The sequence below is a fragment of the Scheffersomyces coipomensis genome (genome assembly GCF_036884675.1).
Source record: "Scheffersomyces coipomensis strain NRRL Y-17651 chromosome Unknown DFJ63scaffold_6, whole genome shotgun sequence".
NCBI classification, from domain to species: domain Eukaryota; kingdom Fungi; phylum Ascomycota; class Pichiomycetes; order Serinales; family Debaryomycetaceae; genus Scheffersomyces; species Scheffersomyces coipomensis.
Window position 1 is genome coordinate 293,935 of NW_027042897.1, and position 27,458 is coordinate 321,392.

At 31.0% G+C, this 27,458-nt stretch overlaps 9 protein-coding genes across 9 annotated transcripts; 6 read left to right on the plus strand and 3 right to left on the minus strand. All coding sequences in view use genetic code 12, as the record gives it.

Moving 5' to 3' along the window:
* Window positions 1-1,591: 1,591 nt before the first annotated feature.
* Window positions 1,592-3,241, plus strand: DFJ63DRAFT_336882 (amino acid permease/ SLC12A domain-containing protein; the record flags this gene model as incomplete). The annotated part of the gene is made up of 1 exon (XM_064908445.1): window positions 1,592-3,241. The coding sequence occupies one exon, from the start codon at window positions 1,592-1,594 to the stop codon at window positions 3,239-3,241; it is 1,650 nt and encodes a 549-aa protein (XP_064760328.1).
* Window positions 3,242-5,023: 1,782 nt separating this feature from the next.
* Window positions 5,024-6,673, plus strand: DFJ63DRAFT_289663 (uncharacterized protein; the record flags this gene model as incomplete). The annotated part of the gene is made up of 1 exon (XM_064905246.1): window positions 5,024-6,673. The coding sequence occupies one exon, from the start codon at window positions 5,024-5,026 to the stop codon at window positions 6,671-6,673; it is 1,650 nt and encodes a 549-aa protein (XP_064760329.1).
* A 109-nt stretch (window positions 6,674-6,782) lies between these two features.
* Window positions 6,783-9,205, minus strand: GUS1 (glutamate--tRNA ligase). Its single transcript, XM_064904055.1, has one exon. It carries the CDS (start codon window positions 9,068-9,070, stop codon window positions 6,893-6,895), a length of 2,178 nt encoding a protein of 725 aa, XP_064760330.1. The 5' UTR covers window positions 9,071-9,205; the 3' UTR covers window positions 6,783-6,892.
* A 135-nt stretch (window positions 9,206-9,340) lies between these two features.
* Window positions 9,341-11,281, plus strand: DFJ63DRAFT_323424 (uncharacterized protein; the record flags this gene model as incomplete). Its single annotated transcript, XM_064907515.1, has 2 exons — window positions 9,341-9,522; window positions 9,631-11,281. The coding sequence occupies 2 exons, from the start codon at window positions 9,341-9,343 to the stop codon at window positions 11,279-11,281; spliced, it is 1,833 nt and encodes a 610-aa protein (XP_064760331.1).
* Window positions 11,282-11,419: 138 nt separating this feature from the next.
* DFJ63DRAFT_338701 (mRNA-processing endoribonuclease) lies at window positions 11,420-12,856 on the plus strand (the record flags this gene model as incomplete). The annotated part of the gene is made up of 1 exon (XM_064908694.1): window positions 11,420-12,856. The coding sequence occupies one exon, from the start codon at window positions 11,420-11,422 to the stop codon at window positions 12,854-12,856; it is 1,437 nt and encodes a 478-aa protein (XP_064760332.1).
* Window positions 12,857-13,938: 1,082 nt separating this feature from the next.
* DFJ63DRAFT_211984 (uncharacterized protein) lies at window positions 13,939-14,811 on the plus strand. The gene has a single exon (XM_064904054.1). It carries the CDS (start codon window positions 14,035-14,037, stop codon window positions 14,704-14,706), a length of 672 nt encoding a protein of 223 aa, XP_064760333.1. The 5' UTR covers window positions 13,939-14,034; the 3' UTR covers window positions 14,707-14,811.
* Window positions 14,745-18,525, minus strand: RPA135 (DNA-directed RNA polymerase I core subunit). Its single transcript, XM_064907180.1, has one exon. The coding sequence runs from the start codon at window positions 18,435-18,437 to the stop codon at window positions 14,916-14,918; it is 3,522 nt and encodes a 1,173-aa protein (XP_064760334.1). The 5' UTR covers window positions 18,438-18,525; the 3' UTR covers window positions 14,745-14,915.
* A 6-nt stretch (window positions 18,526-18,531) lies between these two features.
* THG1 (tRNA guanylyltransferase) lies at window positions 18,532-19,576 on the plus strand. Its single transcript, XM_064907181.1, has one exon. It carries the CDS (start codon window positions 18,705-18,707, stop codon window positions 19,542-19,544), a length of 840 nt encoding a protein of 279 aa, XP_064760335.1. The 5' UTR covers window positions 18,532-18,704; the 3' UTR covers window positions 19,545-19,576.
* Window positions 19,577-20,050: 474 nt separating this feature from the next.
* On the minus strand, window positions 20,051-21,907 carry GAC1 (protein phosphatase regulator; the record flags this gene model as incomplete). Its single annotated transcript, XM_064908446.1, has 1 exon — window positions 20,051-21,907. The coding sequence occupies one exon, from the start codon at window positions 21,905-21,907 to the stop codon at window positions 20,051-20,053; it is 1,857 nt and encodes a 618-aa protein (XP_064760336.1).
* Between the last annotated feature and the right edge of the window lie 5,551 nt (window positions 21,908-27,458).

Sequence of the window (27,458 nt, forward strand, 5' to 3'; positions counted from 1 at the left end):
CAAAAAAGTAATATGTATATCTATAAATAATGTTTAAAGAGCAAACATTTATATAGCGAAGATAAGCAAATTAAGAAATATCAAGAAATAAAATCATAGTACAAAAATTGAAGTCGAACAGAATCTCTAATTAACAATAAAAAGTCAAGGATCTGTGAAAGACATGGATAATTAGTTAATCTCGTTAAATACAACAGAGAACGTTGAACCCACTTTTCTCCATATATTGTAAAATACGATTTTCGTAAATAAATCAGTGAATGAATGAATGAAAGAATGAATGAAAGCAGTACTGAAATGTTCTGCTTAAACCACAGTTTTACTCATCATCGATGTGTCTCAATTACAATAATACAACTCTAATTTAAACGTCTTTAAATTGGAATTTGATTCACTTAGTTTGGTTATGACCTATGGTCAAACTATATATTAAACTGCTAATAGAACAAATTCAGACCAGTCGCAAAAAATAAAATAATAAAGTAAAACGCCGTTTGGAGCTTTTATCTAAAACTTTATCAGTAGAGATGTGGTTTTACAGATTTGCAATTAAATAGCGGTTTAAATTAGTGGTTTAATCCATAGTGAACAAAATTGTGGTTGCACCCCTTTTCTCCCTGTCTCGCTCTCGCGGAAACTTTTTTTTTAAAATATGCATAATGATAACAGTTTGCTTTGTCTTTTTTTGTCTATTTTTTCAATTTTTGTCTGAAATTATTCATCTCCGTTGTTCACCGCTGTGTCTGAAAATGATAACGAAAATGGTTGTTTTTAATCAATGATTTACCACTTACGAGACGTGCAATATTTTAAAAGCTTAATTTCAACAAATCAAATAGATTCAATTTATAATATTATTATTATCATTTGTAGTGGTTTTACCCTGGACAAGAAAAATGTCTCTCTTTTTTATTTTTAGTGGTGCATACACTTTGAATGTGTCAAGAATCTATTTTGAAACATACCTTGATACTTTTATTACTTTCTTTCTTAACCATTTAAAAATTAATTGGTCTAGTATAAAATCATTCATTAACATCGTAGTAATCCCCTTTCGTACATAACCGAAGCAAATTTTTTCTTATCAGTGGAGTACCAATCAATCAATGGACAATCAACAAAAGCCTCCCCTCTATCTTTATCTGTAACAGAAAAAAAATCCACATTAAAATTAACTGAGTAAATTGCGAAAAAGTTTTAGCGGGCCCTAATAATAAATACTACCAAATCCACAATTATTTGTAGCCACTATCAATTTCAAATAGTGTAGCCGCCGCTATATTATTTACACACCTATTTTTAATTTCACACAGTTAGATGATTCAATAATGCATTAATTTAACCTTACACTAAATTCATCGGTAATTATTATCCTAAATAAGTAAACACAGCGGAATGAATACCAAAAAACTCGTAAATGAACTTGTAATTAAGGATCGGATGGTGAAACAATGTAACTCCTCAATTCTAGATAAGACTATATAACCCTACTATATTCTCTTTAATTTTAAAGTCTATAAATGTCTTTTTTAGTCCAGTTTTAGATTTCTTGGTAGAATACTAAGCAACTAATATAAAACAACTACTATAAATGTCAACTATTAGTATTGAAGAGAGTTCATCTCCTAAAAAGACTCAAATTACTGAAGTTGCTGTTGAATCAGATGTCGAATCCTTAAATTATAGTACTGAAAATGAAAAGGTTGATTACTTTTATCATGAAAAAAGACTTTCATCTGCCTTAAAGGCTAGACATATCGGTATGATCACCTTGGTCGGTGTCTTTGGTACTGGTTTGTTCTTATCTTCTTCTGTCTCTCTTTCCACTGCTGGTCCAGTAGGAATGTTATTAGCTTATATTATGGTTGGTTTGGTTATAGGTGCTAATCAAATGTGTATTGCTGAAGTTTCATGTCTTTTACCAGTTACATCAGCTTATGTTAAACATGCTGAACATTTCGTTGATGAATCTTTAGGTTTTGCTATGGGTTGGATTGATATTTATTCATCTATTTTACCAGGTGAATTATCAGCTGTTGCCGTGGTCATGACTTTTTGGTCTGATTTAAATCCAGCTATATGGATTACAGTATATGGTCTTGTCGTTGTATTAACTAATGTTTATAATGTTAAATGGTACGGTGAAATTGAATTCTTTTTTGGAATTTTAAAAATCTTGTTAGTGGTTGGTATTGTTATCCTTGGTTTAGTTATTGACTTAGGTGGTGTCAAAGGTCAACAAAGATTAGGTTTCCACTACTGGAGAGACCCAGGTCCATTTGCTGAAAAATTTACCACTGGTTCATTAGGTAAATTTGCTGGTTTCTGGAAATGTGTCTCATCTGTTGTTTATGCTTATGGTGGTACACAAGCCATCTCCATGTTAGCAGGTGAAACTGAATACCCAAGAAGAGCTATCTTCAGAGCCGCCAAGAGAGTCTTCTACAGAGTCTTCACTATGTACCTTACTACTGTTTTCATTTTAACTTTACTTGTGGCTTATAATGATCCAGAAATCGCCAATCCAAATGGTACTGCTGCTGGATCACCATTTGTTATTGCTATGAAAAGAGCTGGCGTGAGAGTTGTTCCTCATATTATTAACGGGGTTGTTTTGACTTCAGCTTTATCAGCTGCCAATTTGGGTGTTATAAAAGCTTCTAGAACTTTATTTGCCCTTGCAACTAAAAAGCAGGCTCCATCTGTTTTCTTATGGGTTAATAGACATGGTTTACCATGGGTTGGAGTTACATTAGCATGTCTTTTCCTTTCATTATGTTATATGTCAGTTACTAATAGTGCTTCCAATGTTTTTAATTATTTCCAAAATGTTTCTAGTTCAGCATTATTATTTAATTGGATTGTTATCGCATTGAATCATATTCATATGTCAAGAGCCTTAACTGCTCAAGGTTATACCAGAAAGGATTTACCATATACATTTTATGGAACTCAATATGCTTCATGGTTTTCATTATTCTTTTCCGTGTTATTCTTATTAACTGGTGGATTTGCCAATTTCATTAAAGGTAACTTTGAATTTTCAAGTTTTTTCGCAGCTTATTTTGTTATTCCTCTTGGAATTATATTATTTATTGGATGGAAATTTTTCAGAAAGACTAAGTATCTTAAACCTGAAGAAGTTGATTTAAAGGGTCTTTTCGCTGATATTCAAAATACTCCTGAACCAGCATATCCAAAATTAAAAGGATGGGAATATATTACTTTACTTTGGGGTTAGAAAATTTTTGTTTCTATGATATTTTTGTATATGCAGGAATGTCCTTCAATGCAAAAATTAAAAAAAGAATGGTTCGCTTAAAAAAAAAAAAATCTTTTGGAACTGCAAAAATGTCGTTTTCTATCACACCAATTATAAAAGTCAGACATTTTAATTAGGTTCTATTTTCCAGTTTGAAGTTTTTGGTGTTTGAGCTTTTAATTTTTTTTAATCTTGCAGTTGGTGAATAAGACTTCTAACATTGTGGTCAGTTAAGTATTTAATCTATTTAAATGTATATCGTACATATATGAAATAAAATCTTTTTTAAGTATTTAGTTTATTTGCTTTTCATAGTGCTGAATTGAAGTGCGTAGACCTATAAATAACGAACTTCGACGTTCAGTAATTGAATAGTGGGATTTATGTTAATCCTGAAATGCAACTTTCTCTAGTTCATATCTGTCCCAGTTAGCGTCTATTGCAGATAAAATTTCGTTAATCATACCGACGGTAGAAGTATAGTACGTAAAAGTGATCTTTTTGAGGCAACAACTCGTAAATCCTAACAAAGACAACGAGATATGGTTTTTGTATTTCATTTAATTTCTCCCCATCACCTTTGATAGACAGATTTATTCGTATCAGTTGATATTGTATCTGAAACTTCCTTCCTCTTTCCCAATGTCAATTCGCCGTTCCAAGAAAAAAAACAGATGTTTGATTCCATTCAGACATAAATCGTCTTGCATATTTTTATTTATTTTTTTGTCGTTTTTTTCTTGTCGTTTTTTTTTGTCTGATGCTGATAAGAAGTTGTCAAAAAAAAGATAACAACAATTCGCATACAAACCAAATCAGGAATAGGTTAAACAAAATATCCTTCTTTCTTATCTCTGTGTCTTTACTAAAATCTCTATAGTTCTTATATTAAAACCCTACACGTAGACGCATTACTAGAGTGCTTTCTAACTTAGCAAATAGATAATATTTTCCGAAATATAACAATCATGTACGGCTCCAAATTGTTTTGATAAAACTTCATTCATTACCACCTATAATTGTATCTCACTAAATATTTGCTCATATCTTTAAACTTAAATCTCGAACGCCTTTGGATATTCCTAGTGTGTTGTACAGTTATAAAGTTTACTGTGAATGCCTTAATTACTTCTCTATAGTAAGCACAAACAAATAATTGAATGTAAAATTGCGCCTATAAACAGACATTAAATGTACGGAAGGGGTGGGGATTAAAACCAAGACATTTTTTCTTATCAGTCAAAAAATCAAGGAACAGAAACACAAAATAAAAATAAGACAAAAAATCAAAACCGCAGACGCAAAAATATCCCAATTAAGAAACTTTAAATTTTAAAATACAATAAAGAGATTACCAACCATTAAATGTAATGTAATTAGCACTAGTTTATTGGGTAGCACTTTGCATGAGAATCAACTCATTAACTTACTATTTTGGTTCATTTTTCCACTCTGTGGTGGCTTATTATCTCCTCTTAAATAGAGATTGGGCTTTGGTTTCCGACGCCGCTTAAAATGCCTGGAAAGCCTTTCTTTTATCTTGCAGTAAAATACTAAATCTTAATATACTACTTAATTAAAACTTGGAGATAGAGTGTGATATACTTTTTCCGCTATCTATTGTTAATTTAAATTAATTAACCCTTGTTTATCCAAGTTTTCAAACTATATAAACTCAATTAAATACGAATATTTTAGAATATTCAACTTATGTGATTTATACTATAAAGGTTTATATAATTAAAAGCTTTTATTTTAATCATGTCAACTCCAGAAGTAGTTGATAGTGCCCAAAAGAAGGCCCCATTAACGGAGGTCGTCGTTGAATCCGATATCGAATCATTAAACTATAGTTCTAATAATGAAGAAGAAAAGGATTACTTCTTTCACGAAAATAGACTTTCGTCCGCTTTGAAGTCAAGACATATTGCTATGATCACCTTAGTCGGTGTCTTTGGTACTGGTTTGTTCTTATCTTCTTCTGTCTCTCTTTCCACTGCTGGTCCAGTAGGAATGTTATTAGCTTATATTATGGTTGGTTTAGTTGTTGGTGCTAATCAAATGTGTATTACTGAAGTTGCTTGTTTCATGCCAGTTACCTCTGGTTATGTTAAACATTCGGAACATTTCATTGATGAAGCTGTTGGTTTCACTATGGGTTGGTGTGATATCTATTCATCCCTTATTCCAAATGAACTTTCTGCTGTCGCTGTCGTTATGTCTTTCTGGTCCGATTTAAGTCCTGCTATTTGGATTACTGTTTTTGGTTTAGTTGTTGTTTTAGTTAACATTTATAACATTAAATGGTATGGTGAAATTGAATTTTTCTTTGGTTGTTTAAAGATCTTGTTAGTAGTTGGTTTGATCTTAACTGGTTTAATCATTGATTTAGGTGGTGTTCCAGGTCAAAAAAGATTAGGTTTCCATTACTGGAGAGATCCAGGTCCATTTGCTGAAAAATATACCACTGGTTCCTTAGGTAAATTTGCTGGTTTCTGGAAATGTGTCTCATCTGTTGTTTATGCTTATGGTGGTACACAAGCCATCTCCATGTTAGCAGGTGAAACTGAGTACCCAAGAAGAGCTATTTTCAGAGCCGCTAAAAGAGTCTTCTACAGAGTCTTCACTATGTACCTCGCTACTGTCTTCATCTTAACTTTGATAGTTGCTCACAATGATCCAGCTATTGCTACTCCAAACGGTACTGCTTCCGGTTCTCCATTCGTTATTGCTATGGAAAGAGCTGGTATTAAGGTTTTGCCACATATCATTAACGCTGTTGTCTTAACCTCAGCTTTATCTGCTGCCAATTTACAAATTGTTAAAGCTTCGAGAACTTTATTCGCACTTGCAACTAAAAAGCAAGCTCCAGCATTTTTCTTAAGAGTTAACAGAAATGGGTTACCTTGGATTGCAGTTGGTTTTGCTTGTTTATTCGTTCCGTTATGTTATATGTCAGTCAGTTCTTCAGCTTCTACTGTGTTCTCTTGGTTACAAAATGTTACCAGTTCAAATATCTTATTTAACTGGATTATTATCTCTATTAATCACATTTATATGACTAAAGCTTTGAAAGCTCAAGGTTATACTAGGAAAGATTTACCATATAAATTTTACGGTACTGAGTACGCTGCTTGGTTTTCATTGTTCTTTGCTGTTTTATTCTTATTGACTGGTGGTTTCCCTAACTTTATTCATGGAAACTTTGAATTCTCAAGTTTTTTCACTTCATACTTTATTATTCCATTAAGTATTATCTTATATGCTTTCTGGAAACTTGTCATGAAGAGTAAATATATTAAACCTGAAGATGTTGATTTAAAGAGTCTTTTTGCTGATATTCAAAATAAACCAGAACCAGAGTATCCAAAATTAAAGGGATGGCAATTAGTTACTTTACTTTGGGCTTAGGTTTATCTACTTCCAATTGGGAAAACCTTTTTGGTGGTAGCGAATTGGTATCTGGATTACCAATTTTTAGAAGTCTTTAATTCAAATTTCGTCGTTTTGTTCTTTTCTACTTTTGTTTCTTAGTTTTTAAGTAAAGTAGTTTAAAATTTTATATTTACGTTTAAAAAATTTATAAAATTGATTTTATACAAGGTTAGTCGATAAAGGATGAGAATGTATCTATTTCTTAGCACCGTATTTTGAAACAGTTTTACCATCTGGAATAGTATATAATACAGGAGTTTGACCTTCTTCATATGGTTTATCAACTCTATAATAACCCTTTCTTTCAAATTGAATAACTTCACCTTGTTTCAAGGTACGGATATTCAAATCAGCAAAGGCTTTAGAATGGAATTCAGTTTCTGGAGTAAGGAAATCTTCAAAGTTATCACCTTCTTCTAATTTATCCTTGGTAATTAAATGATCAAAATCAACTAAATCAACTTCAACTTTATCTTTAGTATCAGCTAACCAAGTAAGTTTCTTAGAAGTTTTACGGAAATCACCATCTAAATGTAATTTAGCATCAATAGATTTGACTATGTCACCTTCTTTAACAATCTTTTGAACAATAACATTACCCCAATCCATAAAAGTGATTTCTTCATTATCTTCAATGGCAATAGCATCGGCTTGATCAATTAAAACTTGATTAGCATAGACAACTGGTTTCAAACCAACATCTGGATTCTTTTTATGTTTTGGTTTTTCTTCAGTATATGGTTTAGCTGGACCATCTAAGTTAACTACAACGGCATTTTCAGCATCAACAGCAGTAAATCTTGGAGCAATTGGATCAATGACCTTTTTATTTAAAGCCCAAATAACTGACCAATCTAAATTGATAATGTTTCTAGATGGGCCTTGAGCAATGATAAAGTTTCTTAAACCTTCAACAGTCATACCTCTTCTTCTAACCCCTCTAACGGTTGGGAATCTTGGATCGTCCCAATTACCAACGTATTTTTTATCAACAAACCATTGTAATTTTCTCTTGGATAATAAAGTTCTGACGAAATTAACTCTGGCAAAATCCCAAATATGAACGTGACGTAAGTTTAAGGCTTTAAGAATCCATTCGTATTGTGGGTTACGATCTCTATATTCATTAGTTCTTAAGGCATGAGTTACACCTTCGATAGAATCAACGACTGGAGCACAGAAATCATAAGTTGGATAGATTTTCCATGTAGTACCAGTTCTATGATGAGGAGTTAAGTTACCTCTGTAAATAACTGGATCTCTTAAAGCCTTGTTTGGAGCAGTATAATCCATTTTAGCTCTTAAACAATTCTTTAAACCTTCTTCAGTACCATTCTTCATATCTTCAGTGAAGATTTTCAAGTTTTCTTCGACAGTTCTTTCTCTTCTTTCTGATGCATCACCAACCATTCTTTCTTCTCTCATTTTTTCTAATGGAGTATCATCACAGTAAGCGTTACCATCCTTAATCATTTGAATGGCTAATTCATACATTTTTTCAAAATAATCAGATGAATAGGAAACAATATCACCTTTAACACCCAATAAGGCCAAATCTTCAATAATAGAATCTTGGAATTCTTCCTTTTCTTTGGTTGGATTGGTATCATCAAATCTAATGATTAATTTACCTTTGTAATTATGAGCGAAATATTCATTTAAAATAGCAGCTTTAGCATGTCCAATATGTAAATAACCAGATGGTTCAGGTGGGAAACGAGTAACAACTTTACCAACTTCAGCCCCTGGTAAATCAATTTCAAAATTAGCTTTATGAGTTTCTTTCTTACCACCATTGTTAGCAGTCTTGGCTGATTTTCTTAAATCATTAACTGATTTAATCATAAAATCCACAGCTGAATCAAATCTTTTATCAGAAGCTAATAAATTATACCATCTTGAAATGTTGATATAAACTTCATTTTTGATGATTGATCCCATTAAGGCATTGGCTCTTAAAGCACCCCAAGTAGCATAATCAGCTAAAGAATAAGTGTAACCATTAACGAAAGTTCTATAGTTTAAGACACTGTCTAATTTTTCTAAATCAACAGCTAAAACTTTGAAATTTTTAATGTACAAGTGTTCTAAAGCAAATTTAGCTAATTCTTGAGAAGATTCAGCATTGGCTAAAACAGTTGGGAATTTTCCAGCTAAATAGTTTAAAATATCTAATTGGTTACTATAAGTTTTACCTTCTGGAGTAACTAATTTAGCTGAACTATCAGCATCAGATGAGTCTACTGATTTTTCATCCACAAATTCAATAGGAATTGAAACTTCATCAACCACATCATTGATCACGTTAACAGCAATCAATACTGGGTATGCCACAAATGTAGCTTTTGCAGCAATAGATAAACTGAATGACATGATTTCACCTCTATCTATTGTTATTGCTAAAATTAGTTATAAATCTTCCTCTTTAACTATATATAAAAATTGTATCCTCCTCCAAAAAAATTTTCGATCTCAAAAAAACACCAAAAATGGTCACGTTCGGTTAATCACGTGTGTCATCACTGATTTTTAATTTTAAGCGGAAAATCTCAAATTACCACACACATAGACAGATAGACCAATTATGACTTTTAATCACCTAGATAGTACGATTTATCCCATCAAGAAAGATAACAATAGACAATGAGTTCAAATTCGTCTAGGAGATCAGGGTCTCCCAACCCTGAAGTACTTCAAAGACCCACGGCTAAGAGATCACCGTCTATTTTGGTGACTGATTCCAGAACGCATTATGTGAAAGGAGCTAGAGCTCCATTCGCAGGACATAATTATAAGAAGCAACAGCAACAGCAACAACAACAACAGCAGCAAAGACAACAGCAGCAACAGCAACAACAACAGAATCAAATACAACATGGTGGATTTCAACAAGATCAACATCAAAGTGCATTACAAAAGAGATTAACCTTCAGAAGTAAATACACTGATATATCAGTTGATAAGTTATTAAGTAATTCAAGTGATATTCCATCAGGTCAGAGTAGATTACCATCATTAATATCAAGTACCATCAGAAGTTCATCACCTTACGGTAGGAATTTATCTCCACAATTACAACCTCAACCATCAGATGCTTCATTAAGAAGAAATATTAGAAGCATACCAAAATTATCCCAATCATTACCATCAAGAACATCGAAGACATCACAGAAATTGGTGTTGATTCCTGAACAACAAAGATATAATTCACCCCCACCCCAATCTGTTCCATCTCTGTTGAATACTCCTCAGGATTTACAAAGTCAAATACAGAGATCAAGAGCTGAACTTATGCCTAAAGATGTAAGAGCTCAAGAATTTAGTAGAATGACAGCTTATTTCATTTGTGAACAATTCAATTTAGTGGCTGTATCTAAATTCTTAAGAGAAAATCATGAAGTGAAGCCTAGAATGTATGATGAAGCATTATATGTTCCATATGCTTTACCATTATTACCTGGTTCAGAAGGATTTAGAGTTAAATCAAATAATTCAACTAAACTTCAAGCTAATAAAAGAATTATGGAAAAATTAATTAATAGAAGTGAACAAGCAAATCATTTATACGAATATTATTCTGGAGTTGAAACTCCTGAAGATGCCAATAATTATTCTATGGATCCTGAATTGGAAAATTTTGATAATTCTCCATTTGATCCATCTGAACCTCAATTTTTTGCTCCACCATTGGAAACTAGCAGGATTAGTGAAGATGGTGTAAATAGCATAATCAGTGTTAATAGCACTGAATCCCCTAATTCCGTTCATTCACCAAATAATGAACCTGCATCTGATAAGAAATCAAAAGAACCTGAAACCAGTGAAAGAACTGAAGAAAGAGGATCTCATTCAGTTCATAATCAATCAGAAATCTCTAAACATCATGCTGAAATGTTTATCTTTGCATATGGGATTGTTGTATTTTGGAACTTTTCCGAAATTCATGAGAAGAATATCTTGGCTGATTTGGCATTTGCATCAGATGAACCTGAACCATTATTAATCAATCCAATTGATGAACAAGATATTGAAACTGAAGAATTCCATTTCGAATATGATGGTCAATTACAACGTCCTAGAATATATAATGATATGATCACATTAAGATCGGGTGATCATTTGATCAAACTAACTATGTCGCATGCTATAGCCCAACTGACCAAGCTTTGTTTATTTGAGAGTAGAATGGTTAATGTATTACTGCTGATTTCAAAATTACCAAAAAAATTAGCATTAACCGGTCGATTAGGTTTAAAGAGAACTCAATTGTTAAAGAAATCAGGAAAACTTTTCAAACTAAGAGTAGATGTTAACCTTTCTAGTTCAATCTTAGATACTCCTGATTTCTTCTGGTCTTTTGAACCAGCTTTACATCCTCTCTATAATGCTATTAGAGAATATCTTGAAATCGATCAAAGAGTTCAAGTTTTAAATGATAGATGTAAAGTCTTCTTAGAATTCCTGGATATCGTCAGCGATAGTATGAATGAGAAGAATACCAACAGGATAACCTGGATGATTATCGTTATCATCTTCTTAAGTTTATTCGTTAGTTTATTTGAATTCTTATTAGAAATAATTTAGTTTAGCTATATATAATCTGAAACAACTTTACTGCATACAATTTTTTTTTCTGTTCAGAATTAATTTAGCTGTAAAAATTTAAAATAATTGTTTTATGTGGAGCAGGAATAATTTATTCGCTTTAGCTTGATGATTTACATGTCATTACCATCCAGATATGCCCCAGAGGGTATAAGTGATAGGGATGCACATAGAACTATCACAAGTGGTAAACCAAGACCAAAAAAACCGATAAATTTTACCATAAGAACTATTGAAACTAGAATCAACAATGCAGTAAATCACCAACATAATCAACATCATCAAAATCATTATGATTATCAACATCATCATCACAATAATCAGTATGATAATTTTAGGAACGGTGTAGACGAAGATATAGAAATGGTTGGCATGGATGATTATAAAGAAGTAGATGTGATATCTGAATTTGTAAGTTTTACCAGAAATTCAGGAGACCTCATATACAGTGATGTAATGGAAGGAATAGAACAACAGGTCACTGACGTAGAAGTTATAAAGGGGAATATATCCTATTTAATACTAGATACAAATTTCATTTTATCTCATTTAGATATAATTAATGATTTGACAAAACTATCCGATGAATATGGTTTAAGGATCATCGTACCAATAACTGTAATTCAAGAACTTGATGGTCTTAAAAAATCAAACAGATACGTTAGTGATTCAGAAGATCGAATATCTAGTAAGTCAGTTGGACATTTAGCAAGATGGGCTAATGATTGGATATTTTCAATGTTTTCTAAGAATAGCGCCATTATAAGGGGTCAAAAATTACGTGAAAGACTTGATAAAACTGCATTACAAGATGATGCTATTCTTGATTGTTGTTTATATTGGAAACAAGAACATCCAAAATCATTGATTGTATTATTTTCAAATGATAAGAACTTCTGTATGAAAGCTCTTGCTAATGATGTATTGACGGTTAGTTATAGAAAACAAATGACAGCAGAATTAGTTGCAAAAGTGATTTACAATGAGAATGTAAATAGATTTGGTAAGATAAAAGAGGAAACTGTACATAGAACTAAGATTAAAGTTCATCAACCAGAAGTGGTTGTTCCTCAAGAACCTTCTGATGAATGGAAGGATGCCACCAAACAAGTTCAAAATTTCTCTTCCTTCGACGAAGTTGCTGATCGTGTCCATACTGAGATACAAACAATTACTCTTTCAGCTATACATCATTGTATGGAAAATGAATATGGTGAAGATTTAGAACTATTAAGAGAGTATGATAGAGATAGTGTTATCACGCTTTATGATTGTGCTCAAGTATTTATAAGATTTTGGTTTACTGTGTTTCAAACTTATTTCAAAGCATCAATAGATAATTTCACTCCCTTTGAAGAAACAGGTAGAGGAAAGAAATCAGTCAAAACTCCTATTTTTGTTGATATCCCTAGAACTCCAGTGGAGTTGAATGCATTTATTAAATTTTGGTCTGCCATTTTAACTACTATATATCAATCACAAATGAGTGAAGTTGAAATCAAAGCATTAGATCATTTAATAAAACGATGGGAAAATATGTCAACTTTATTCTAGAGTTTCCTCTTCTTCAGTGATAAAGCTCCAAATCGTTTAGGCTTGGTGGGAGATTTGTTCACCTGTGAATCAATACCATCCAGCTTATCTTGAGGTTCTATGCTATTTTCTAAAGACGTTCGTTTATTCAAACTCTTTAAGGAACCGAATTTTTGTTTCTTACGTTCTGGGGTGGTTACTACTGGTTCTACCTTTACTGGTTTATCATCATCATCTGGCTCCAGTTCCCGTTTTGGTCTAATAGGAGATGATTCTGGACTTACTGGTTGAACGTTGTCTATATGCCATATATTTGAATAATTCCATGATTCAACATCATTAATAGAATTACGAATAGCTTCTTGAAGCTTATCCCTGCTGGATTTTTGCCTTTTAGTATAAGTTGTAGAATATTTCTTTGCCACTGTTTGTTGCCATGTTTGTTGATCAAACTCTAACATATGTGATGATTCGTATTTATTATTCTTTTTAAATTTGGTAATTAATTGATTCCCATGACTAAGTTTGAAATTGGCAGATAAAAACTTGATGAATAAGTCTTTAACTTCAATACTATGTTGAAGATCATTCAATTGATATAGTAAGTATTTATGATTTGAAAATTGTTGGAAATTTAAATTGGCAAGTACTTCTATGGTAATGGTTTGATCTTGAATTATGGGTGAAAATATCCAATTGAAATCTCCATCTTTGAAATTTATAATCAATGAATCATCCTTAATAGTGAATTGTATATCCGCTTTCTTGTATATACCTCCTTCTAACAATCGTAGTATATCGGTTCTTTCAGGTTCAAGACCTACTTCATAACCAAACTTTGAAGCTATATCAAGGAACTTTGCTTTATCCACAGTCTCTAACCATACTTGTTTGAAATTGGTCACATATAAACTATATGAATCAATCTCGTAAGTGAATCCCATCAACACGTCACTTGAGTCTAGACCAGGAATTGATCTCGATATCCACTTTGTTGGTAATATCATATTGACTGTCAGTGGTATCTTTTAAAGGCATAATTTTGCAGACGCGATATTTTCGAACTCAAATCTATTTTTGATTTGTCTACTTTCAAAAGACTATATAAAGGGTGCAATATTTCACTAAACATTTACAGCAATTGCCACTCTTTTAGACATCACTCTGGGACACATATCATATAGGATCACATAACGATCATGTTGACTGTTGATAGTTCACAGGTATCATTGTTATCCAAGTCTACCCTTAGGAATTATCAACAATCAAATCCTGGGGAACGTTATATAATTTCAATAGCAGGTATACCAGGAGCTGGGAAGACAACATTTGCTTCTCGAGTGGCTGAAGAATTGAATAAATCTGTTAAGACGATGGTTTTACCTCAAGATGGATTTCATTTATATAGAAAGGAATTATTACAATTACCAAATCCTGAAGAAGCTGTTGCTAGAAGAGGAGCTCCATTTACATTCAATGCCAATGCATTCGTGGAATTGATTAGTAAGTTGAATGATCCTCAATACGTTCAAACTACTATCAAAGTTCCTTCATTTGATCATAGTGTTAAAGATCCAGTTGAAGATGATATTGAAATTGATCCCGAAACTAAAATAGTCATCATAGAAGGGAATTATGTATCATTAAAGGACCCCGTTTGGAATGATATTGAGAAATATTGCAATGAGTCATGGTTCATTAAAGTAGACCTAGAAGAAGCAGCATTACGTTTAGCCAACAGACATTTAGAATCTGGAATTGCTCAAACTTTAGATGAAGCCCTTGAAAGAGCTAAAGGAAGTGATTATTTAAATGCTCAATATATTTTAGCCAATTCTAAGAACGGGAACGTCTTAATTAACTCCAAGTAAATAATAAAAGTATTTTTAAATTTTATTTTTATTTAAATTGTATGTATGTATATATAAGTTTATATAATGTATAATTAAAATAAAGTCAATTCTTATTTTTAAAGAAATTGACCATGCAATTTTTTGGGTAATAGAAGAAATGGATGCAAATAGCTAATGTACAAAGTTTATATTAAAGTGTTGTTTTTTTATTGATACAAGATTCTCTTTTAACATGGAGCCACATTATATTTCATTTTAATACCCATGGCTGATAATTCAGAATCTAAGTATTTCAATACGAATGGAATGGCAACAGTTGATGTATTATCACCACCAACGAATTTCTTACCTTGACCATCTTCCCAAATATCAGAGTCATCAGCATATCCATGTTTTTGAACATATGACTCCAACTTTTGAGCACATCTACGACATCTTATAGTTGCCAATGATCCGATTCTTGGAACTGTAGTCTGAGTAGTTAAAATAGAACCACATTGACGACAAATCGATGTTTGAGTATAATCTGAGCAATTTAATAATCTATCTTGTAATAAGAATGAAGTACCATGACCAATTAATGCATCTCTTTCCATTTCACCTACACGAATACCACCAGATCTCTTTCTACCTTTAACAGGTTGCATAGTTAATGAATTAACTGGACCAGTTGATCTGACTTGGAACTTATCATTGACCATATGTCTTAATCTTTGATAATAAACACAACCAATATAAATATCAGCTCTTAATTCTTCACCAGTAGCACCAGAATACATTGGTTCATTACCATGATAATTATAACCGGCTGAAAGTAATTGTTCACCAAAGAAATCAGCTGGAGTATCGTTTTCACTGAATTTCCATGGAGTAGAATCTTGAGCAATACCATGTAAAGCACCAGCTTTACCAGCTAAGGATTCCACAAACATACCAATGGTCATACGAGATGGGAAAGCATGAGGATTAATAATAACATCCGGTTGAATACCAGTTTCGGAGAATGGCATATCTATTTGAGGCCATTTTCTTGAACAAACACCCTTTTGACCATGTCTGGAGGAAAATTTATCCCCAATAAGTGGTTGTCTTGTAATTCTATATTTAATAGTGATATTTTGACCTTCTTGATCGGCATTGTCATCACCTAATAATTTAACTTCTTCAATGTAAGCTGGTTCAGATGAATGATAAGTCTTAACTTTAGTTTTACCTAAAGTTTCATCAAAGTAAGCCACAATTGGATCACCTTCTTCAACTTTAACACCAATGATTGGTAATCCATCATCATCTAATTTTTCTTTCCAAGATTCTGGCCAAGCATCAGTACCAAAACCAAAATGTTGAGTAATTGGATCACCTCTTCTTCTTGATTGAGATAAATCAACTTTTTCAACTTTATAAACTGTACCATAACCAAATCCTCTTTCATCAGCCGATTTATTAATAATCATCGCATCATCCATATCATAACCGGTATATGAAATAACCGCCACAACAGCATTCATACCATTAGGGAAATTATCCATACCATAATCATCATAAAGATTAGCTTTAACAATTGGAGTTTGACCAGTTTGTAATCTATATAATTTATTATCAGATCTATGGACTAAAGCCACACCAGGAGTACCCATGGTTTGCTTACCCATTTGACATTGATACATATTTCTTGGAGATTGATTAAAATCGGAAAATGGAGTTAAATTGGCTAAGATGGATAAAATATTAGTTGGTGATTCTTCAACATGACTATGAACATTATTAGTGATTTCTTCTGGAGTAACAGCAATATTCATATAAACTTGTTCAAATGGACCTAAGATATCCTTTTTATTTAATGGCAAGTATTTAACTGGTCTCATCATTCTAGCTCTTCCAGCGAAAAGATATAAACCAGGATATTGACCTTTAGATGATGGAGGTACATAACCGATTTCTAAATCTAATGGTAAACCATGTTCACCTTCGATTTTCCAGAATCTTAAAGTATCAGCTACCACTTTACCTTGTTCATGACTTGTCCAACCAACGATTTTACCATCTAATTGAACACAACAAACATTTGGACCAGCAGCAAATGTATGAGCTGGTGATACACCTAATTTAGCTAAACATTGAGCTACAGTAGATACATCTGAATCATGGGTTGAAATTTGACATTTATGAGCTAAATGGTTTAATAAACCACATGGAGAACCATCGGGAGTATGGACAGGACATAAGAAACCCCAAGATTCTGGTAATAACTTTCTAACAGTAGTAGTTTTCAATTCAGCAAAGAAAGAACCTCTATGAACCATTCTGAAATGACTTATAAATCTATGGAAATTAATCTTTTCAGCAACGACAGTATAACCGGAAACTTGTTGTAAATCTAACCCAGATTGAGATACTAAATTACCAGTAGAAAGGAAATATTGTAATTTTTGACCAATGTTTTCATTAATCTTTGAAAATACTTTGGACATATATTTTCTATCATTGAAGTTAACGGCAAGACCACGATTTATATCAGCTTGAATTTGTAATCTTATATTTTGTAAATATTCTTCAATTTTTTCCTTAATAATCATACCATAAAGGAAACCACCTAATAATACTTCTTGATGTTGAGTAGCATCTGGATTATCAGGGGAACAATCACCAGCCACTAAAGTATATAATTTTCTGATCATGAATAATAACATTTTAAATTTATCAGCGTTATTATCTAAATGAACTAAGACAATTCTCTTCAATACTTCTTTTCCAACTTCAATATCTGAAACATCAGGAGTAGCATTGAATACAATTCTGAATTTATCCCCTAAATAAGCTAAAGTTTCTTGTTTAGAATATAAATTATATTGTTTAAAAGTTCTTAATAATAATTCCAATCTATCAGTTAAGAAAGAATTTTTAATATCTGAACCAACAATACCATTGAAAATTTCACGATCATTAGTTTCAATTAAAGCTTTTAAAATCATAACTACTGGAATCAAATATTCATTTTTTCTCCAAGAGAATCTGAAAGTAACATTACCATCATGTAAATAATGTAACACATTAGTTTGAGAAGTTTGATCTGGTCTAACACATCTAATTTGAATACCAAATTTAGAATATGAGGCACCTCTATTACCAAATGAAGGTCTGATTAAAGCCATAGGATGATTTCTTCTTTGAACAATTAACATTCTAATTAATTTTTCAATCCCATTCACAACGAAATACCCACCTAATTCATCTGATTCTTCTTTATAATTGATTAATTCTTCAGGACTTAAATTTTCTAAATGACATCTATTAGAATTCACCATGACTGGTAATTGACCCACTTCTCTGATTTCACTGAATTCTTCAGGAGAATCATTGACAGTCCAACTTACTTTCAATAATAATCTCGATTTATAAGTTATCATTCTTTCTCTACATTCATAAGGTAACATTTTTCTATTAATGGATAATTTATCATTAGAATTAACACTTGGTTTGACTAATTGCACGGAATCAACTCTGATTTTCAATTTGTTTCCTAATCTGTCTGATGTAGAATTATCATTAGTATCAAAGATAGTCTTGGTACCAATATCTTTAACAGCAAGATTTAATAAACCACCATCAGGTCCATCAGTTAAAGCATTGAATGATCCAAGATGAGGTCTAATGGCATCTTTCAAAAGCGGATAAATCTCCTCATGATCCTTAGGAGGGTTCTGGAATCTCTTTTCCCTCTCAAGAGTTCTAAATTGTGCAGAAGGCATCTTGATTTGTTTGTTCCATTCAACTGAATATGAAAGTAATGGAAATCAAATTCAATTTTGATGTTTGTAAGAATCTTTTTCATTCTCATCTTGAAAAAAAAAAAAAAAAAAAAAAAAAAAAGATGAGGTCACGAGGATGATTGAACGTGACTCAGATTGCAGTAAAAACTATAAGAAAAGAAGAAGAAGTATTAGATGATATAAATGATCAAGAAGAAGAGGAACTATCGCTGGTCAAATCACAAGATACACAGATAGCTACTTAATATGGCCAAGTCAAGGTTTGAATATGTACGAGAGTTTGAACGAGAGAATCATCTCCTTCAAGAAACATACATTGTCATCCGTATTGATGGAAAAGGATTTCATAAATTCAGTCAAATATATGAATTTGATAAACCAAATGATATAACTGCTATTGAAGTATTGAATTCAGCAGCTTTAGAGATATTCAAACAAATACCCGATGTCGTGTTTGCTTATGGTCAATCTGATGAATATTCATTTTTATTAAAGAAGAATTGTAAATTATATGAAAGACGAGAGATGAAATTAATCACTCTATTTTCAAGTTTAATAACTTCAGCATATATGTATCATTGGAACTTAACTCATCCAACCAATCCTATCAGTATTGAAAAGAAATTACCGGTATTCGATGCTAGAGCTGTGATTTATCCTAATTTCGATGTGGTTAAGGATTATTTCCGTTGGAGACAAGCTGATTGTCATATAAATAATCTTTATAATACTACGTTTTGGGCATTAGTATTAAAGGGAGAAGGGATGACTACTAAGGATGCTGAAACTTATCTTAATGGGACTTTCTCAAAAGATAAGAATGAGATATTGTTTCTGAAATTTGGCATCAATTATAATAATGAACCAGAGATATATAAGAAAGGTACGATTATAATTCGAGAATTAAATGAAACTATAATGAAGAAAGATATCCAACATCAACAACCTGGTGAAGAAGGAGAAGTTTCCAATCGTCAATTACAAAGATTGGAAAAAATTGTTAAGAAAGCGGAGATAAAAACTTATCACCAAGATTTAATAACTGATGAAGAATTTTGGTCTTCAAGACCATGGTTAAGCATGTAAATAAACAACTATTACAAAGTAAATAAATAAGTCTTCTTTATAAATGTATAAATAATGTATGTATTAAAGAATAATATACTATAAATAAATCTTATATAAAAATCATCAGAAGTACAGATATATATGTACGAATGTATAAATGATGATTGATTAAATTGATTGATTGATGAAAACCCCAAGAACGAATAAATTAGAAGTAAAATTAATAAAAGGTGAATAAAATAAATAAATAAATAAATAAATAAATAAAATAAATATCAAATAAATAATCAAATAAATAAAATAAATAATAAGAATGGTTGGACGATGTTTAAATAAATAAGTAAATGAATGAATGAATGAAATAAATAAATATTGCAATCCACAAGTGAGCAAAGAGAGGTAAGATAAAAGTAACGTTGTGTTTGTTTCTCCTTTGTATGGGTTCACTTATAGTGAGATTGTTAATCGTTGTTATTGTTGAACTAGACTGTGCAGAATTAAATAAATAAGGAATGGAATGGTGATTAAATATGAATAGAATCACTAAATGAATGGAATGTTGAAGCTGGAGTTGGAGAACAACTTAAACTATTGGTTGATTCATTGGGTGGGGCGATTTTGATTGGTAATGGTTGATGAAATGGGATTGATGGTGTAGTAGTAGTACTTAAAGGAACAGCAGTAGTAGCAGCAGATGCATTGACAGTACCTGAAGTAATGGTTGATTCTCCATTTGAAAAACAAAATTTATTAATGATATCAGTATAACTTAATGAACTAAAATCAGTTGATAAAGGTCTGGCAGAACTAACTGAATTTAAATTAGATGATGGTTGTGATTGTTGTTGATGTTTTGATTTATAGGCTTGAGAATATCTTGATTGAGGAATATCAGAAGCAGAATAAGAATGTTTTAATGAAGGTCTTACATTTGAATCATGATCAGTAAAATTATATTTCAATGAGAAACTTGCCACTGGTTGAGATTGATTAGTAGTTTCAGGTTCAAATTCAATAGCTTTTAATTTCAATACCAATTCTTGATATTCTTGTTTTTGAACTTGTTTTTGAACTTGTTGTTGATTAGCCTTTTGTGATGGAGTTGATGGCTTATAAGTATAAGATTGAATACCACTTAACATTGGAGCCAAATGAATTTGGTAATTGGCACCATTATTACTATCCCAATAAACTTGATGATTATTAACAGTATATTTAATACACATTTGAATATTAATATTACCATTTTTATCAGTTGGAGCTTGTTCTTCACCAATTAAATCATCCAATAAAATCTTGAATTTAAATTGATCAGTATTTGAATTAATTGATTTATTAAAACTAGTAGTTAAACCATTATTAAAAATAATATTGGAAAGCCAATTATTCATGGATAATTTAATCATTAAATTCTTTTCAAATCCCATATTTTCAACATTAATTAAACCAAATAAAAATGATTTACCAAATTCTTTAATTAATGAAATTGAAGCAACATAAACTGGTTGATTATATGGATGCATACTTGGTAAGTTATTATAAACAATTTTATATTCCTTTTTGTTTCCAGTATTAGTATTACTTTGAGATTGAGGATTATATGAAGCAGCAGATGCAGAATTTGATCTTGGAATAGTAGTTGGATGAATTGACCAATCATCTTCATCACTAGAAGTATCAGAAGCAAGATCATTGCCATACCATTGGAAATAATCACTTCTTTTATGACGATGACTATTATGATGACGTTGACCTTTCATGGATAATGGAGGTAAAGATGATTGTAAAGTATATTCATCTTGTAAATCATCAAATTCATCCATAAATTGAGGAGAATGAATAGGAGTATTATCACTAGTAGATACAGTTGAAGGAGATTCCATACCATCAAACATTTTAATGTTGGTTAATCTTGATGCAAAACGAACTGATTTAGAACGATTTAATTGAGATGTACTTAAAGCTTTTGGTAATAATGAAGGTAATTTCAAGGAAGATTTGACTAATTCACCTGACTTTTTACGAACTAAAGGAGGAACGATCTTTGGAACATCCAAAGTATGATGGATTTGTTGATGACTTTGATATTGTTTTTGTAAAGGTTTATAAATAGTTAATGAAGGAGATGGAGATAATTTGATGGTTGATACTGAAGATTGGGAGTTTAATGAATCAGTTGAATCAGTAGCCTGTAAGAATGGAGATGACGATGAAGTGGAAGATGTAGATGAACATGATGAAGAGGATGCAGACATCAATGATGAAGTAGCGATAGTATTGTTTTCAACATTATTGGTACTGGGTATGGCGGTTGATTGAGGAGATGGAGAGGATGTGGTGGTGGTGGTGGTAGTAGCTGTAGCAGTTACTATGATTGACATTATCTCGCCGGACTATATGTGAATAAAAAATATCAATGCCAACAAAGAAGTTGAAAAAGATTAAATGGTTTTAAAATTTGGTTTATTAATTAATTTTCAAGTTTGTGTACGCAATCGAAAAAAGTGACCCTTGTTCTAAAAATCTCAAGACTTTTTGTGTTAGATGCGATGGGATACGGAAGGCGATGGGGAGATTGCGGATGATTAAGGGAAAAAAAGATTACGATTGCAACAAAGTGTGGGCGTGCGTGCGTAATGAATGAATGATTTCCTTCTCAATAGGGGGAATTGCGTGGTGGTAAATAGCGTGCTGGGAAAAAATGATTCTAAGCTCTCTATTTTCTTTTCTCTAGGGAGGCGAAAAATAAAAATTAAAGATACACAAAATGCGGTAAAAAATTGAAATTTGTGGAAAATTAAAAATGTAAAATTCTTAGGGGGGAGGGATGTCAGTAAAAATTAAAAATGTAAAGTACAAGCGTCCGCGTTTGGTTCTTTATGCTTCTTCTGCGTAAATATTAGAATTCTTATTTGAATCTGTGTAACAAATTTTATTTTTTCTTTAATGATCCTTCTTACTCACTAAAAATAATATTCTTTCCTTACTAATTAACTGAAATGATAACGAGTAGAAAAAAATTTTAGATTGATGGAATGGATATGTTATGCTATGATTGATAAGATACTATTAATACAATTGATTCGTTAATTAGTAGTAGTGTTGGTAGTTATAACAAGATATGGTACAAAAAAACGTAATAATAGTAGACTAATAGATACGATTGATGTTTTCTTTTTTTGAATAAAATGCAATAAATTTGATTGATGCTAAATTCCCAGTAGTTGATGTTGTAGTAGTAGCTTTGTGAGGTCCTTTTTTTTAAAATGATGGAGTATTAGAAAAAGAGAATCGAATGCTAAAGATGATGATAATGTGAATGCAAAGTAGTTGATTGTTTTATGAAATAGTTTATATGCTGGCGATTGAATAAACTAATGTATATAATGTACAAATAAAGAATGAAAAGTAAATGACAATGCCAGATTGATAATGTTGATGTTGTTGTGGTTGTTGTTGATGATGATACAGTTAAATGTATGATCGGATAAGAAGTAATATATTAGGTTTGTTAAAATAATCCCGATGTATGATATAGTAGAAGATTAGTGTTTAACTTTTATGATGATTTTCTTAAGGGTAGTGTGGTATGTATTCCTAAGAAAAAATGCAAATGATGATAATGATTATGAATGATATGATATGAAATGAACTGATCAGGATACCCACTCTTAATACAAATCCACCATAAAACCTTTAAGTTTAATATTACAAGATAAAATGAAATAAAAAAGTTCCAAAATAACCAAATACTACAACCTGATAAAATTTTATTTATAGGTCTTTTAAATTCGTTTTTATAATATAAGAAATTTATTCCTTTTTTGCTCAACAAAAAACAAAAGGGAATTAAATCCAAAAAAAAAATAAAAAAAATAAAAAAAATAAAAAAATTAAAAAAATTATAAAAATTAAAAATTAAAAAAAAAAAAAGATAATCATTTCTAAAAAATATTAATTTATTATTGAAAAAATTAATAATAAAATCATAAATTTGTCTTAATCAAGAAAAAATATAGTAAGACAACGGACCTGTGTGTAATCTAAGATGCGTCTTCCATAGAAAAACTTTAATTACGTAAATAATCTTTTTTTTTTTTTTTAATCCTCAGTCGACCCAGTCCACAGTACAAATGCTGAGTACCTCTCTATCATATTGATTTTTGCCCTGTCTGACCCGTCCCAGCGAAAAATAAAAAAAATAAAAAAATAAAAATAAAATAAAAAAAAAGAAAATTAATATTACAATAGAGAAAAAAATTGATTTCGTCATTTTTATGATATCAACATTTATTTCATCATCATTAGTATCATCATCTGATAAGCTATGTCAATCAGAATTATGGATCGATCTTGGAAGAGAGGATTGATTGTTCAAGGAAGGCAGAAAGGTCTAAGCCTAGCTGTTCCCTATAAACCGTAGAATTTAGATCGTATGATATAAAACGCATTTTAAAATAGAATCGCAAGAGATGGATGGCACTAATACAAAATTAAAAAACTATTATTGTGAGGGACAGTTTTGTTCTGTTCTGCGTGGGAAACTCATATTTTTCAAAGTCAAATAATTAAAATTTATTTATTTTGTCACTAACAATAAATAATGGGCTGGATCAACCACAAATTGATATAGAATATATGTATAATACAAAAAAAAACATTCTATATCTCCACCATACTCTCCCATTCACACACATCCCTTAAAATAATCTTGCTATCTCTCTTTCATATTATATTATCCCTTATTCTGTTATATTCTGCCGCTATATTTTTGTACTATGTGTGAGTTTTTTATTATCACCACATTATGTCAACAGGCTACAAACAAAACAAAAAAAAATTTTAGTTGAACACAATTCAAATAATTTCGGTTATGTGTAAAAAATTAATGGGGTATGAAAGTGGAGTAATCTGTTACACAAACGACGTAATACTCTTACTACATCAACTGAGTGGAGTAGAGTAGACTATAAAGCCATTCCAACAAATTTTTCAACTATTTCATTTGATCCATTATAATAGTTCTCAAATAGGTAAAATTGGTGCTTTTAACAATTTCGTTTGTCTCCCTCACTAACAAAAATCAAACCGGTACACTATTGATTGATAGAGACAAATAAAATTTTAAAGTTTAAATTGATTAAAATTAAAATTAAAATTAAAATGAAATAAAAAAAATAAAAAATAAAAATAAAAATAAAAAATATTAAAAACACGCGTGTTGTCCTGTATACACCATGCATGATCTCATCCCTTATTCACACACAATCAATCACTCCTTAATAGAATAAATATTTCCATCACTATTTTCGGAATTCTGTTAAATTTTTTGTGATCGTTTACTGAGGCAAGTATGGAAATTACGTACTAAAAAAAAAACACTTGGAACAGAAGATCGTTCATAAATGGTTATAATATCGAGTTATAATTGTAGGATCAACTATAAAAAATTTTATCTTAGCATTTGCTTTTAGATCATATATATACATATATATAACGTAATCATCGAAAAAATGCCAATCTTAATGAAACCAAGCCCTGAGTCCGACCAACGCAATTCTGTTGTCTTCTCATCTCGTTTCATCTCGTTTGTAAGACGTTTATTATGCCTTCAACTATACGATTTATACCACAAGGATCGATATTTAAACCACCATTTATTTTAATTTACTATTAGCTAATGGGTTACATTTTTCAGTTAGTCAGTCTTTATTAATGAAAGAAATGATGAAATCAATCTAGCCGCATTTTCCCTAAGGTTTCCCTTCATTTTCCACAACATTAATCTAATCCGTTTATACCGCAATAAAGTTTCTAAAGAAAGCCTCATTATTATTAATTTTTTGGTACATTTTATTAATATTTTTTTACTGTATTTCTCACTAATTGTTCTCATTAAATTTTCTGGCATGTTTTAAGTTTGTTTCGAATATAGAACTAAGCTTAAACTAAGCTCAAACTGAACTGATATGATTTGACTATGGGCCCATCTTTACATTCCAATTATTTCCGTCTTATATCAGATATTCATAGCCACGTTCTATAATATTATAGTCCATACAGCTTGTTATGATCCACTAAGCTAGGAATACGATAGGGGGGAATAAGCTTTTTTTTTCCTTTGTTTTTATTACGGATCCCTAACTAAATCTCTTATCTGGCCTCACTTTATCGCTCGCTCGCTCAATTTTTTAGTGAGAGTGAGGCTTTCTTCAGTATACTGGGAATTGTTGTTTTTTTTCCTTTCTCTCTTTCTTTCTTTCTTTTTTTATCCTTTTGATACTCAGCTGGTTACAAGATTTAAACTTTAATTATTATTTAATGCTTTTCTTTGTTTGCACTTTATACATTTTTATTTTTAGCATATTAATGAATTAATTATTATTATTATTATTATTATTTATGACTATGAGTCCTTTAATCTATTATATACTCAACAAAAAAAAAAACAGACTATTCATAACCAAATTAATTTTTTTATTTTTTAAGAATTTCTTTTATTACTTTTATTTTAGATTCTTCATTTGCTTCACTTTAATTCAGGGGGGTTGCTTTCTTTCAAAGTGGGAAATAAAAAATTAATGTGTTAAAACCATCGTATCCAGTATTCCCACATTGATGGATTTTATCCCCAGTTTATTATTTGATCATAATTAAAAGTTTAATTTGGTTCAAGACTTTTTAATCGAACAACCGGTTTGGTTTTAGTTTCTTGACTTAAAAATCAGATTTGGTCGTTATAGATTGAAACCAATCCTTGGAACTGAACTGAACTGAATTTGAACTAAAAACAAGGACTGAAAAAATATTAATTTTAGATACAGTTTGTTTTCCTTTGTTCTTTTTGCGCTTTTCACAAAATACTGAATGAATGTTACATTCACACAAAACAGGTATATCCACTTACAATTCTATTACAATTTTATTTTAGATTTTTGCCGCAATTATCCCATCATAAGGCTAAACATGCGGATATACAGAAACTCAAGTTTATATAGTCAAGAAACTAAATGAAATGGTTAAACATGTAAATCAATATGTATACTCCATTCGATGATTCACTTACCTACTATACATAATCCAAGAAATCTGCCTCCTCTTTAGTTACTGATACGAAATTCTAATTATGAACCCTTTTACAATTTGGTTCCTGCTGGGGGACTCAGTTAAGACCAAATACTTCCAACGCACTTTTTTTTGTAAATCATAACCTGGTTGAAATAACCTATCAACATCATCAACCCCTCCCTCGCCTTTAATTTAAAATGAATGAAGCCCCTCTATTACATTCTTTGAATGGCTTTATTGTTTTCATTACCAATTTATTTCTCCTCTTTGAAAGTTATTAATTCCCCTCTCTATTATTGTTATTTGAGATCCTTTAATTTAACTAGCAGTAGAAAATATACAAGGAGATTTACATACAGGATTTTTCACTTTTTTTTTTTTTTTTATTTTTTTTTATTTTTTTTATCTTATTTTTTTTTTTTAATTTTTAATTTTTTTTTGGATCTTTCCGAAGGCGGACTTTGAAAAAATACACGTCTAATTTATTTTCTTTTTCGTTCTGGTTTGTGTTGTTGAGCGTATATTGAAATATTTTATTACCCCTCCATTTGCCCCACATCCTACCGAATATGACACAAACTGATATTGCATTGTACCCCCCATTTAAAGCCTTATAACCATCCAGATTATAATTAGTATGAAAATAAACAAACATTGCTTTTTTATTGTTGTAATTACTATTGCTATTGTATGTACATCAATGTCAATGTGTGTATGTGGATCTAAATGTGGTTGTTTTTATAATTAACTTTTTTGCAATCAAAATAAAACAATTCCCAACACTTTTCGGAAAGATCTTAAACATTAGACTTCAAAGTTCATGGGGTATCGAAACTTAGGTTAAACATGTCATGTCAACCAGTT